This window comes from Melopsittacus undulatus, chromosome 5 (assembly GCF_012275295.1).
Source record: "Melopsittacus undulatus isolate bMelUnd1 chromosome 5, bMelUnd1.mat.Z, whole genome shotgun sequence".
Classification (NCBI taxonomy): domain Eukaryota; kingdom Metazoa; phylum Chordata; class Aves; order Psittaciformes; family Psittaculidae; genus Melopsittacus; species Melopsittacus undulatus.
The window spans coordinates 52745810-52761102 of record NC_047531.1 but is presented as its reverse complement, the minus strand read 5'-3'; the positions used below and the strand labels follow the sequence as shown (position 1 = coordinate 52761102).

At 41.4% G+C, this 15293-nt stretch overlaps 1 protein-coding gene and 1 non-coding gene across 4 annotated transcripts in view; both read right to left on the bottom strand.

The window, feature by feature from the left end:
* Nucleotides 1-397: 397 nt before the first annotated feature.
* AGK (acylglycerol kinase) overlaps nt 398-15293 on the bottom strand; it is a 42166-nt gene continuing 27270 nt past the window's right edge. For 2 of the 3 annotated variants that reach the window (XM_034062719.1, XM_031051484.2), the window contains exons 10-15: nt 13506-13563; nt 11435-11582; nt 10235-10332; nt 8348-8418; nt 3764-3848; nt 400-2966 (exon numbers count right to left, since the gene is read on the bottom strand). In XM_034062719.1, coding sequence (XP_033918610.1) covers nt 2829-2966; nt 3764-3848; nt 8348-8418; nt 10235-10332; nt 11435-11582; nt 13506-13563 — 598 coding nt within the window. In that variant the 3' untranslated portion in view covers nt 400-2828. Of the gene's footprint in view, nt 2967-3763; nt 3849-8347; nt 8419-10234; nt 10333-11434; nt 11583-13505; nt 13564-15293 lie in introns of all 3 variants that reach the window. The other variant, XM_031051483.2, reaches the window with a different exon arrangement.
* TRNAG-UCC (transfer RNA glycine (anticodon UCC)) lies at nt 6186-6257 on the bottom strand. Its single transcript has one exon. It is a non-coding gene; the product is annotated as a tRNA-Gly (tRNA).

Sequence of the window (15293 nt, the reverse complement as noted above, 5' to 3'; positions counted from 1 at the left end):
GCTCCAAGACATAGAAAGGCAGCTATTTCTGGAATTGTAGAGCAAGAGCACTCTGTCCTAATGCAGCAGCCTTGGTACAAAGTATGCCCACTAATCCAGATTCTCTAATCCTAGCTCTTACTTCTAAGTAAGTTGATTGCTGTCTACTTTCTACCCCCGCCAAATCTAGTGGTCTAGTGATTATGTTAGAAGACAACATAAATGTCTTTTACAAGGGACTAGGATGTACTGACTTCACAGAATGGTATGTCTGTCTAAAACACAGGGTGTTAAATGCCGGTGGGTCAGGATTTCATGTCCTGGTTAATGCAACTTGCCATTCAAATGGAAGCGTTTAATTGTGGTTAAAATAAACAGGTGCCTTGGGCTGTCCATCCTTAAGTTGTTATCCTTCCTTTTTATTTATGTTACAGTATTCAAAGCCCTTCTAGAACGGACTGTAAATTGAAGCCAGGAAAGCATTTTCAAGAGTGGGACCTAGGATTCTACTCCTCCTTCCTGTCTTGGAGTTTATACGACATTGTTTGTCTTGCTGTCAGACAGAAACATGAGAACTGAGCCCTTTCCTCAGCACTGCAGATAGCAGGTTCAGACTCTGCTTATTTTATTTAATGTTTGCCTCACACACCCCCCTCTGAATGTTCCAATTCAGAGGTCTAGAACCACCTCATGGTGGAAGGCCTTTGAACGACAGAGGAGGGGGGAAATTACTTGAATGGTATTTATACAAGCTATTCAACCTATGCTGATCTGAATATTTAATTATCAGCCTGTGTCTCAGATGATATTTAGTACTTTAACATCAGAAGAGAATTAACAATACCAATTCTGAAGGAAGCTCTTGGTTATGCTCAAGCAAGGAATCAACACTGCAGTGGGAGCCATGTGTCTGATACTGTGGAAGAGAATTAGTTGTTTTCCCTGTAAAATGGTAGAGATGAACCAGAAGCTAGTTCTTGCCATCTCACCTCTTGCAGCAGGCTGGTTGTAGTTCTAACAGCTCTGATGTTGTCTGCAGCTTGCAGATGTGTGGCTTCTCCCATAGGGCTGTGGCTGTGAAGAGAAACTGCTTACTAAAATATGGGTATTTTTTAATACAATTAAAGTGTGTGTTTTTGAAATGGCTGCTGCCTTGTCTGTCCTGCCACTTGAGAGAAATAAAAACAACACTGCTGATTTCATTAGAGAAGCATCAGCTTAAGGAAAAATTCAGTAAGGTGAGAACTGTCTCTGACTCTCAAGGAGTCAGTGGCTGCAGAGCAACCTTCCAAGTGTCTCTGTCACACAGCCAACATACTCCTTGGAGAGTGACCCAGGGGTCCACTGAGCACCCTTAACTGCTGCAGATCAAAAGAAAGACAGCACAACTTGGGCCCTATCACCAGCATAACTATTAAAAAGAACTAGCAGGCTTCTACCCTCTTAGATCTTAGTCAAGAAAGGGATGAGTGCTTGCCCAGTAGCTGAGGTAATTAGTTTTTCCACCATACAGCCAAGGGTAGGACAACATTCAGTTTGGTTCCAGAATCCTGTGGAAAATCAACCCTATTTCCCCTTGCAAAGCATTTTTCCTTCAGCAAGTCTCCAGCAGAGGATGCTGCTGCAGCACCCAGGATGCAGTCTAACAAAGCTGCAATTCACTAATGGCCTTATTTTGATTACAGCAAAGAATCAACAGATGAAGTTAGACTAGATCACAGCATAACACAGGGACTACGTACAAGCAACAGTCACATCAGAAAAGTAAGAACCCATTTTTTTTTCCTTCCAGTAAGCAAAGCAGAATCATGTAAACTTGTAAGCTGTAATAAAATGGGCAACAGATAACCTTGCCTAAGTCAGTAATATCTCCTTTCAGCAATTAAAGCAAAGCTATAAACAAAAGCTTGGAAAAGCAACAAAACTAATTACAGTACTGAGGCTCAAGGGGATGTACATTGTGTAAGAAATGGTGAGCACTGTTTACATTAGAGAATAGCAACCAGACACAATGAACAATAAAAGTTGTTTGGATGCTCTTATTTGTGTTATTCTACTACGGGAATAAAAGGAATACTTACAAAAAAACAGACTCATTTGGCTTGTTAAAACATGTGCTTCATACAGTTTTGGGTCAATGATGACATTTTCCAATTTGCTGCTCTGTAATGTACCTAAACTTGAACAAAGGAATAGATTTCTACTGTATTAATAACTGGAACGCTGTGCTGTTTTATCTGGCAAGATGGAAGAAGAATAACATACCTTACCCAGGTACATATGGGACGTTTTTAACTTCCTCTGAAGCTTTGAATCCCCAATCAATTTGCAGTTTATTTTGAGACAGAGTAGATAACCAACTGTTTTAATGTAGCAACTCCAATGTTTCATAGACTTCCTTAGTATTACTGTCCAAAAATAAATTTTTCCAAGATCCGTGGTTTTGTAGGTTTTATACATAGGTAACTAAAGTTGACTTCACCTCCTAAAGCAAGGACAAGTGTGCTTTCATTTTACTTTAATATACAGTCGCATTAAAACAGTAGCATCTGGCACACAGCACTCAGCCTGCAGTGCTGTAAATGACTGCTGATGCCTTCTCTGGGGGAAAAAAAAAGATGCTATCAAATTAACATGCATTTCTCAGAATTTGCATTTGCATTTTTTACCCCTCTGAGATCAGCCAAATCAGCTGCTTCCAATGGAAATACCTCCCACATAAAAATAGCCAAATGACAATACAGACAAACAGACTTAGTCTGGTGGGGGTAATCAAGTTAGCAAGGTCTTGTGTGCCTTGAAGACACCCCGATAAGACTGGTAAACACTGGCCCCTTTGACATGAATTCTCATTGTACTGCTGCACGGAGCATCTGCTCTCTTATTCTGGGATCACAGATGAACTGGAGTTTCCGGGGTAACAGCTTCACCTCCACAGGCATAGCTTCATACTCCTCATTATCAATGCCAAAGGATCCCTCAGTGCCCTGTGTACAGATAACAGTGTGAGCAGGGTTAAACATCAAACACATTATTGCAGCAATGCTGTAATGCTGATACCTGGTTTTACTGATCAACTCAGTTGAATATCTAAGTCTTAACACTAAGATGACCCCCTCCCTATGCCTTCCAGCCCGTTTGGTCCCAACAATGCAGTGAGAGCTATTCTTTACGTGATAGATTCAGAATCTGTTGCATAAGATGTTACCTCACTTAGTTGCTAACTAGTGGTAATTAAATGCTAGGGAGCCTTAATCACCCACACTGTTTATACTGAAGGATTCTTTGCTATTGGAACCACAATTATAAGCGCTTAGATCTTGGTCTGCCAGTGGTGACACAAGCTAATCTGCAGAAGTGCCTAAATAACTCCTATTAAACCCATGTTACAAACATCTTTTGGTATTCTTTTACTATATTGATCTGAATGTGAGATGAAAAGTAATTCATAGCTCAGAAATTACTCAGCAGTAGATTTTTTGTGTTTTCTTTAATGCTGATAAAGTCACCAATGATTACACCATTTGTCAAATATGGCAGGCTGACTTTACCCAAGAACAAATCTGGTGACTGCCTGGCATGCGCTTGGCTCAGATCACTGGGAAATTCCAGTATGTGTCTCCTGGACAGAGACTCAGATGCTGCACTGAGGAACTGAGTGTCTTACTGGCGGTGTAATCAACCTCCCAGATTTGGAGTAGGGATTTCCTTATGTATTCCTGGTGTAGCATCAACTGGTATGATGAAATAATGGGACAGTTTTCCAGCTCTCTCAGCTTCTCACCTCTGGAAATTGCAAGATGCATCTGCTGGCTTGGATGCACTGACTCCCTTCAGGGCATATATGTGGATCACGCATCTTTTGACTTCTGTTCAAACCAAAAGAGAGGTGAGGTTAGGATATGTTTCTCTTGGAAACAGTCATCTTTAGGAATCACATGTCACTGGGGTTGGTAAATCTACGCATTTAGTAAACTTGGAGGTTATGCTTATATAAAAATATTTGCAGGTTTAAATGTGAGAAAGGAAAATAGACATTCCCTATTCTGCTGCAGTCAATACATATCGGTATGCATTGACAGTCTCCAACCCGCTTCTGCACTGAGGCTCACTGAATATATTTGAACAGAGTTTTGTATATTTGAACATACAGCACAGTTTGCATTCTTCACTTACATGCTGAACTCTGCAATTCCTGCAGTGACTATCATCTCCTCATATCCCATGCAGCCACATGACTTACCAGCAACCTGAACAACCCTAAGCCAAAAAAACCCAGGTAGAATTATAGTTAAATTGAACCACTAAATTACAATCTAAACTCCAAAGAACTCTCATCTCACATCAACACCAGTCAGCATAACATTTCTTACAAGCTGCTTTTATATTATTGCATGTGAAGAAACCCCCCAAAAAACATCATTTTATACATTCAAAATAATCTATCTGGTTTTGTCTGTAACTCACTCTCTTCTGGTACCTGTGAAATTCTTATTTACGTACTATACTTCGAGAAGTGCTACTCTCCCACTTCTGTAGATGTCAAATTGAAGCGCAAAGGCAGACGCATGTCTTAGAAAGCTGGTGGTGCAAGTGCCACATGGTCTTTTTCAAGACTTAAGCTGCTGTCCTGTCATTGGACCAACTGTTAGAGAACAATGTGTTGCAATTCCTTTTCCCAATGTGTGCTGCTGCAGAGTAAGCACAAGCTCTTGGGTATGCTGACCTACTTCCGGTCTTCTGACTGAAAACACACATAACCTTTTGGCTGCCCTTTGACAAAGGGGACACCACACCCCAGGCAGTAACCCTTCAGTTTGGGTCCCTCTCCCAAAACACAGCAGCAAACAAGTAGTATGGGGACAGCAGAGATACAGCATTAATACATCACAGCTCTCAAGCAGTCTCTCTATACACCAAGCTGCCTATGCCCTGAGGAATGCAAGCACCCCTTAAAGAAACAATATGAGAAGAGAGAATTGAAGCGAGATAATAAACAAAGATGAAGGAAGAAAGGTTAAGATACTAAAGGAAAGGGCAGAGAAGGACAGAAGCAGGATTGTGGAAAGTTTGGTTTTAATCAAATACATATATAGTAAAAGATTAATGAGTGCATATGAGGGAATTAAACATCCTCCTGGCAATATAAATTATAAATCATTGATGGCATGCAATACTGTCAGTTTATACAGTGCTGTACAAACAAGCAGCAAGATTCCCTGCTTAAAGTTTAACAAACAAGGTCTTTCATATTGCACTTTGATGAGCAGTGGATGGGTTTGATTCATGAGGGTAAGTAAGGCTCTATACATATGCAATTGTAGGGTCAAGGTAAGCTCGAAACCACAAGACATGGAATTAAAGATCAGCCAAAGGCAGAAGCAAATAGACACAACTCCACTTGCAGTGATTGCCTCTCTAGTGACTCAGTACAGAAGGATCAGAAATAATTTCCATTTGATTCTTTTATTTCCTTTTGATCCTGTACTACGTGGTGACATTGGAACAGGCTGCCCAGAGAAGTTGTGGCTGCCCCATCCTTGTCAGTGTTCAAGGCCTTTTTTGCTGAGCAGCTTTCCAGTCACTCTTCCCCCAGCCTGTAGCACTGCATGGGGTTGTTGTGGCCCAGGTGCAGGACCCAGCACTTTGCCTTGCTGACCCTCATACCATTGACCACAGCCCATCGATCCACCCTGTCCAGATCCCTCTGCAGAACCTTCCTACCCTCCAGCAGATTGACATTCCCAGACAACTTGTCATCTGCAAATTTACTGAGGGTGCATTCGATCCCCTCATCCAGATCATCAATTAAGTTATTAAACAACACTGGCCCTAACACTGAGCCCTGAGGGACACCACTAGTGACTGGTTGCCAGCTAGATGTGACATTTACAACCACACTTTGGGCTCACCCATCCAGCTAGTTTCCAACACAGTGAAGAACACACCTATCTGGGCCATGAGCAGCCAGTTTGCCCAAGAGGACACTGTGGGAGACAGTGTCAAATACTTCACTGAAGTCCAAATAGGCAATGTCTACAGCCTTTAACTCATCAACCAGGCAGGTCACCAGGAGATCAGGTCGGTCAAGCAGGACCTGCCCTTTATGAACCCATGCTGACTGGGCCTGATCAGCCCGTTTTCCTGCATGTGCTTTATGATCTCAGTTAGGATGATCTAATCCAGTGGAAAAAAAAATAGAGCTCTGCATTGGCCGGGAATCGAACCCAGGTCAACTGCTTGGAAGGCAGCTATGCTAACCACTATACCACCAACGCCTGATGTTACCTGTTCTTCCCCCACCTTATCTTAAACATCAGCTCCACCCCTCCTGCAGATGCTCTTGTTCACACAAATCTGATCCACAGCCAGAGGGCACTTCCATACACCTGGGATGATCTACCCCTTTCTCTGAAATCCAACAGCAGTTGCTCTCCAGCACTCTGATGCATCCCCCCCCCCCCCCCCCCCCCCCCACACACACACACACTGCACAGTAGTTTCCTGCTGGATATGTTGTTTCCTCTCTCTGATCATCAGTTCTGCTCAGCTTGTGTCACTGCCCTCTTCAATATAAAAAAAAAATACCCTCAAATACCCCCCCAAATTCAGTTGGAGTTTATGCGTTTTAAAAGAAGAAAAAATAAAGAGCTTCTTCACACATTTCCAAAGACAAACTTGGTGCTAAGAAATGGGAAGCCTTTCACAATGGGCTTGATTCAAACCCAGCTGCCCAATGGCATTGTGTGGTGAAGACCATTTCTGAACACCCCCATTTTGCCTTGCAAAAACAGGGTGAATTCTGACTCCTCTCTGCAGGACTAACCAGTCCCTCCTGCTGCTCCTCCACCCCATACACCACTTTCTCTTTTTTTGTTATCAACACACTTTTGGACACTATTTAATCAAAAGAGCTTGTTTCTTTGAACTTTGCTTGAATAGCAGCTCAAAGGCTTTGGTACTGCCTCTAATTAGCTCCAGCCAGCAGGGCACATTAACCCTCATCAGAGGCTTTTTTCTGCATGACAGTGCAATTCCAGCCAGAAAATGTGACATACTACTATGTGAAGCATGTCCAGTCCACACAGAAGACATTCCTTATATTGGGTGTACACTCAAATACTCCTCGCTTAAATCCCACAGATTCATCCACATCCCAGTATAGCATCTCCTGTGCCTCCCTCCTTTAAGAAGCCAGGTTCCTCTTGCTGTTAATGGGAAATCTCCTCCTTTCCTTCTCTGGCCTTCAAAGCAAAAATTTCATTTCCAAGTAACCTATGGTCCACATGGCTCATGCAACTTAGAAGCAGCTGTATTATCATGTTAACATGACCTATTGGTTATGCGTAGGTCAGAAGATCCTATATCCACTGAGGTTCATGGGATGCTCAATAAGAAGCCCGCTCTTGCTATCAACATCATATACAAGATATAAATGCAGGAATTATCAGGGTGATGACAAACAAATAAAACTGTGTTGAAATCTTTCCGTTGCTTTCACTAGAGGGTGCTCTAGGATTAGAAAATGATATTAGCAAATAAAAAGGTGACATGAAAAAGAGCACTCTGATTTAGTAGGAAAATCTGGTGCTGGCAAAAACTGCACTGAAGATGCAATGTATTTGCTACTGGGACTGCACAAAAAAGCTTGAAAAACCAGCTCATATTTGTGTCTGGTGAGAACAGGGGGAACAAGCGCACTATGAGATAATATCTAAGCCCAAAGGTAGCAATATGTTTGCTTTTTCTTTCTCTACATTCTGCCGCTTCATACCTGCAGCCTTCTTACTCCACATACAAGCAGTACCAATATATTTGCTTAAAGTCCCTGTTGAAATTCGTATCTTCCAAAAGTTCTTCCAGCCCACACCTAATTTCTCTCAAGGGTTAAGAATCAAGGGAGCTCTTCACTTAGAAGCAGGGACTACCTAATCAGGGTTCAGAATTTTGGGCACCACTGGTACAAATACATGAGCTCTGTGATCTGCCTTTCAATCCACTGCACAGCTAGAACTGAAGGATGTTGGGGATAAGTCTGTATGGCTTTCTATAAAACTTGGTTATGACAGTATTATCCAAGTAGCACTGATCAATAGCAATGGGGAAAAAGATTAAAGGTATATCAAACTCAGAAGCGAGGAAGAACCAAGGCAGACTGCTCTGCCTTGTTTCCAGAAAGAAAAGTAATAAGAATTTTAAGGAACAGACTCAGTAATCCCCATGAAGCATTACTGATGGGTGTGCTTTGTAGTTCTCTGCTTCTGAATTTTGCAGCACAAGATTAGAGGAAAAACAGCACACTTCCTAGAATCAGTGTTCCGAAACATACAGAGATTGTGTCATCTTTTTACAGCCTTCCCATACTCACCCTCTGCTTACAAACTGCCCTTTGCTGACAGTATCCGCTTCAATGCAAATATCCATGAAGTCTTCTGTGTGCTGTGCAAAGAAAACACATTCAGAAATCAAGCAGTTAACATTTCAAAGTGTCACACCCATGATACTGCAATGCGTTCACACAATGCCCAGTCCTTTGTCCCAAAAGGAGGCAGAAGATGCATTTTATGCTTTTTTCCATTCTCATCTTGAGATTCAGGTTATAAATTGTAAGTAGACATTTCTCATTGATAACTATTCAAAAATAAATACCACAAGTGAAATGATTCACACATTTGGTTTCTTGTTACACTTCACACTTATTAAAGACAGTAAATAGCACATCACTTGGGTTAACTTATGTTCACAAAGAGTTCTAATCAATGGGTCTTTCATGAATTTAAGCAATAGTACAATGATGCAACATTTAGCCACCAAACACTTCAGTAAGAGAATTTAAAACAATATAAATTGGAAGTCAAAGTGTTCTTGATATCATTCCTTTAAACTCCTTACTTAGCTTCTTTTCTATTTACAACCTGTCCTTAAGCCAAGTATACAGTAATGCTTTTGCCAGGAAAGCAGTTCAGATTAAGATACAATTCATTTTTTATTTATTTTAACATTTCTGTCCTGGCAAAAGTCCTAGTGCAGATGCAATCAAATGACAGAAGTAAGAATAAATGCACCTGTTAGTAAAACTCTTTTTATTTCTCTGCTGTATCTGCAGAGGTAGGCTTGGCACTGCCTGAGCTGCACCTGTATGCCTTTATCAGCTTCTCTTCAATACGGCAGCCTAGTAATGAATCTGAGGTGAGACAGAGACAGGAGTCTGACAATACCCAGCAGACATGCCCTGGTATTGATTAGAAAGCTGTTGCTCAGCTTAGATGACTACAGGGACAATGGCTTCACAAGTGAGAGTTAAAAGAAGTCCACATATGTAGAAGAAAGATGCAGCATCAAAATATTTCCAGCCCTAGAAACAGAGAAGTACAACGTCCCTAACATAAACTTGTCCATTTCTCTAGGATATGCAAGAGAACCCTACACCACTTCTTTGTTCAATGCCAGGATTTAAGGTTATCTTGAAGGCATAAAAGAAAAATAAAAAGATGTAAGGGCTAGTCTGTGGCAATAAGATACTCTTCCATTTCTTGGCAGGTCTGTTTTTATTTCACATCACTGACTCCAATCCAAGTCAGTGACCAAAACTGTTGTGTTCAAGTGCCATCTAGAAAACGCTAAAAAACCCAATACTAATCTCTGTCTAGCTTCTACCATTACTAACATATTTGTGATCCAAATCATAAGCCACTGATGAAGAAACTAAAATTTACGTGATACGTTCTAAGAGAAAACAGGAGGACATTTTAAGATTTGCCTGGGTTTTTTTGCCTGATCCTACAAAGACAACATATGAATATAACACAAATTTTCAGGTTCCTAAAGACCCAGAATTCTGAGCAAGAAACATGTTTCAGTAAGTTCAGCATCTCCTGTTAGTGTGGGTGTAGGGCAGTGGCTTCCTGCAGCCATGAGGAAGACATGAAGAGCAGCTCACCGCTATGGGATCACTGTGTTAGCATTTCCCAGTAAAATTAAAGACTGACATCTATCCAAATAGCTTTCACAGCAACCTAAGTTTCTGTTTGGCTAGTGGGACCTCCTTGTTGTGTAATTCTTCCATCTCCATTTTACATGGGTCTCTAGTGCTTTTTCATTGGCTCTGAAACTTGCCTATTTCTGGATTCAGTCATGGGCCCCCCCTGCATGTGATAGTAAGTTTTATTTATATAGACACAAGAATGGACTTTAGCAAGAAAGGAAAATGGTGTGGGCAGGCAGCATGTGGAATCCAGTTATACTATGGTCTTACTGTCAGATCAAGCTGCCTGTTCCGAGTTGCAATGGAAAGCTCAACAGTAGACAGCTTCAGCTCTTCCCAGTCCTCCGGGGCTACCTCCCGGGGGATTTCTGCAAATCAAGAAAAGAAGGTATCATTAAGTGTAGTTTGATTACACAGATCATCATTTCACTGCTATGAAGCATGGAACATCAATGCCAGCTCCAAAAAGTCACTCTGACCCATTGTGACCACTACTGTTGTTTCTTTCAAACGTTAAAGTCTTTAAAAAAGGAGCTTGGGAGTACTGAAGAAAAGAAAATACCACCAGCATTCACAGAGCAGCAGAAAAGAATATTAATCACATTATATAGCAGCTCTGTGAGACCTTATGCTACGGGATTGACCCTGGTCTCCTGGACTAGTATTGCGAGAACATTTAGAAAACACATGAAGTGCTGCTAACAAAATCAAACAGAATACAATATCCAGGATGCTGTGGTAACATGTATTTTCTATAGGAGGAAACTATGGTTCAGTTCTCATATATGGGTCACTTAGCCCATGCTTCTGTCTAAATCACCTCTGCTAGCCAAAAAGGAATGAGAAGGCCTCTGCATCACACCTGATTATGCAAAATACACAATTCCTTTCCTTCGGCTGACTGCCACACTCACCGCCTGGCTGAAAACCCAACCCAAGAGAGGCTGCCAGAGCACACAGAAGAAAATCTATGGTACAGGAAGAATTCTGATGTACTAAAAGACACTTAAGGCTTCTGCATGGCCCAAATTTCATTGTTCTATTTTAAGTAACATTTGTTGCTCTGTGTCTGCAACTCCCTCACCTTGGAAAACAAGGGCTGCTTCTCATCAGCTCACTAAGAAGTCATTCTGTGGGAGAAAGATTTCAAGAAGCTCACTCACAAGTGCCAAGTATCACCTGTGGAGGCTTCCATAGCAATGACAAGAAACATTAAGCCTAGGAAACACCCTGTGTTCTTTACAAATGCACTTTGCTTTATGAGACCAGAAGCAGTGGCAGGACCTACTCTGCTCTGCTCCATTTCTGGCAGATAACATTGTAACTATCTTGAAAAAGTCACAGTTTTAAATAATAACCACAAGTATAAAACCGAGAAAGCAGAAAACTAAAGCATAAACCCTTCCTCCTCTGATCTATTAAAAGAGTAAAGCCTGCCTTTAACTTTATGCCCAGCTACACACACCTCACCTTTTGAAGGAGAAGACCAGTATAACCGAAGACGTCTGTAAAGCCTCACATACAAAGGAGGTCTGGACGGTTTTTCCTCTGGCTCTTCTGGAGGTCTTTCAGTTGGACCCAGATACATGAGAGCAGCCTGATGTTTCTGAGGCCATTCCTTGGATTTACATGGAAAGAAAAGACGGAAGATAAAGGGCCTTTTATTTAGCACCTACCTGTTTATTCTGCTTAGTCTTTTAGCCTATTTATTTTGTGTTCCCAAGTAATCCTGCAGAGCTACTCAGATCCCACCACTGCGTCAAGCCTACTCCATCTATCTACAGCCTTCAGATTCATACATAAGATGACACTTTTTGCAGCTTGAAAATATTACCCACTGTTCCCAAATCTACCAATCTATTCCTTCCCCACACAGAAGGAATTTTACAGAGAGGTATTGTCTCTGTAAGCAGAAGGTAAAGGGATGTTTTTCTTGCTGCTGATGTGTGGTAGGGTGACACAGCTGCTGCTGGCTGGAGGGAACAACCAAAACAGGCAAAGTCAACATTAATGTTTGAAAGCACAATTGCTTTCTGCATGGCACAAGGCAACCTCAAAGAGAACTACACAGTGGGGTCTAGTGCAAACAAATACTACAGTGCTGTGTGCAGCCAAGGGGCACTAACACCTGGCAGGCCTTTGTTCTCTAACAACTCAAACAATCAAAATCTGACCTTACAGTCAGGTGCTTATAGACAGCAATACAACACATCTTAAGGCAAGTCAGGTGAGCTTTATAAAGCATCTGGGGTGGGGGGGGGGGAGGAGAAGTAACACATTATTCTCTGTGATATTTCAGATTCCCATGCCAGAAACTGATGGACTTAGTTCCAAAAATACTTTCAGGTGCTGACAAAGTTTATTTCCTCCCATCTTGTTTTAAAAATGATTTCTGAAATGCTCAAACCACAGGACTTATGGAGGGAAAAGTACGATTATTTTTTTAAATGTAGATACTAAAACAACACAGCCAAGAGCCCACATGTACTCAATACAATTGGTTTTCTGCACACAGAACTTTGGAAGTAGTTTTGGATCATATAGTACAGGCTATTACGGGAATTTACCTCACGCCTCTAAGAGCAAGGAAAGACTCCCCTGTCAAACTCACATAACAAACAGGACAAACAGAGGCTGTATCAGTAGGGCAATACACAAATGTTAAGTTTTAATTATTTAAGGGAAAAGCAGAGTAACAATGTCCCTGCCAATATCAGCGGTGAGCACTTTGCTCTTACACTGTTTTTGGCTACAGGTCATCCTGTTTCAAAGGACAGCCACAGCAAACCCAGAAAAGATGAAATGCACAGCAGCAAAGACAAAAAAATGTCTTTAATGGATGCATTACAATTTAACTCCCCTTTACAGAAGTTTCCTACAAAGGAAGCATTGGCACTATCATAGACAGCATGGCTGGACTGCACAGTCTGATCTACCATCCCAGCTCCTGGGTATTTCCACAGCCTTTCATGAGGCTCCTTATATGTTCAGAGAACAGGAAGAGCATGCGAATGAAAATGCCTCACCTTTCATGCAGGTCAAATTTTAATCCTTCCAGGACCAATTTTAAGCAATAGAGAAGTTTAAGGTGAGATATAAGCTATTAATCTTCGTGTTCACTTTACTATCCATGAAAGCCTGATTATCAATATGCATGAGCAGTCTAATTATAGACACTTCTACCCGATTAATAAATCAGAATGAAATGTTATCATAAGAAAGACTGTTGAGAAAGGTGACAGAGCACTTAATGATTATCTTCACCACCACTACTGCTCTCCAGTTTCAAAGGTGGCTACTGGCTCCCCCTGGTGATCTTGCAGCAACAGATCCTACAGTAAAGAAATTATTTAAGTATTCCTCCTCTCCTTCATCTCTTCAGAAGTCTGTCAACTGGTAAGTTTTTAACAAGTTGAATTTCACTCCCATTTTATATTGGTACCATAATCCTTCCCAAAACTTTGCAGATAAATTACAAAAAGGATAGTCAGCCTTTTCATTTCCCAACTACAAAACCACTTTCCTAGTAATTACTCTTTACCTTAAGTGTACTGAAAAAGTGAGCTGCTTTGGTTTTCAGAGGCCCAAGGTACCAGTACCTGAAATAAGGAACATAAATACTACCTTTAGAATATCCAGGGGTTGATACTGTGAAACGGATTAATCTTGAACAAAATCAGATCACACAGATTTGTTTGCTTCTGAAGTTAGCACTCCCCTACCACCTTTAGCTTTGCAACACTGTAAGATGTTTTTACATATCACCAACAGCTTAGCAGCTCCATCCCTTTCCCAAGTTACAGATCAGCAAAATGCAGTATACAATCTTCACTACAGGCAGCATGACATCTCACTAGCAGAATTTTACCTAGTTACGTGATACTATTGGGAATGATTTAAAGGTCCGTGGTCTAACTGCTGGTGGAATGCATCTACACAATATACAATAAAGAATGAGGTTGGAGGAAACAAACAAACAAAAATCAACAGCTTCAGTGGAAAAAGAACAGAGCCAGCAAATATTGATTTTGATCTGAGAATCCCTTGGGACAAATGAATGCTTTACAAAATAAAAATCCTGCCAGCATTACAGCATTGTATAGAATCTAAAGATGTGACTACATTTAGGCAGGCTTGGCACATATTTTGATCACTGTCTTCCACCAAAGAAGGTCAACAAAGCACATTAAACACCATCACCTCAAGAGTACTGCAGATCTAAGTATACCATTAATTACTAAGGCAGGCCAACAGTCATATCCCTCCCATCAAGCTATGAATTTGTCTGTAACATAATAAAAACTCAAAAACATAAATCAGCGGCATGTCTGCACCAGGACAGTGCTTAGCAGAGGGACAGTCAGACAGATTTCTAGAACCGTGTCTTATAGGTTAACTCCCTATGTAATAGGTGTCTTCTTTTCAGCGTAAGATCAGTTGTACCGGAACACACCAAATGTTTATTTAGCCCAATAACCCATCTCTTCGTGGACATCAAAAGCAGAAGTATAAAAACAGGACAAGAACATATGGTCCTTGTCCCAGGCACTCTCTGAGCACCCATTCATTTGTGTTTTTACAACTGGGCATGTCTTCTGTGTATTTGAAAATTCATGGAGAAAATGAGGTTTGAGGTACAAAAGGTGCTGTCATGCCTCCAGCACCAAAGCCAAAGGACTCATACGAAAGAGAACTGCTGCAGAAAAAGATGTGAAGGCTGACAGTAGGCAAAGGCAGGATATGGGCAAAAGAGCCGTGAGAGGGAAGAGGAGTGCACTTCCTTATTCTTGGGGCTGTAATTAGCAGAAGAGCCTGCAATACAGCCAAGCTGGCACCTACACAAGCTACCAAAAATGTCTCTTGCTTCCCATGGACAAACACACTGACCATTTACTTCCCCACCCCACATCACCTCACAAACCTACTCAAATATTTGCCAGGTCTGGTACCTCTTGCTTTCAGACAAAGGTAGCTCATTCACAAAACACATGGTATTGCTGCACAACAGAGGCATGTGCTGCAATTCCTCCATAACAGTTTGAGAAGCGAACTGCTTTGGCCCTGCTGCTCCTGCACCAGATAATGTTAGTCATTTGATACACAGACAGTGGCATATTAAATGTCCATTTGGAGAAAGCCCAACAATTATTAGTTTAGCATTCAGAGAACAGTCATCAGACGGCACGGTCCATGCCATATCTGGCAGGAACTGAAGGGCATTTCTACTGCATCTGATGTCCCTTGTTGGAATTGAGTTACGGAGTCTGTGTGCCTCTTTTTATTGGCCACTGATGAAAAACAATGGCCAATTACTTTACTTAGACTTTAC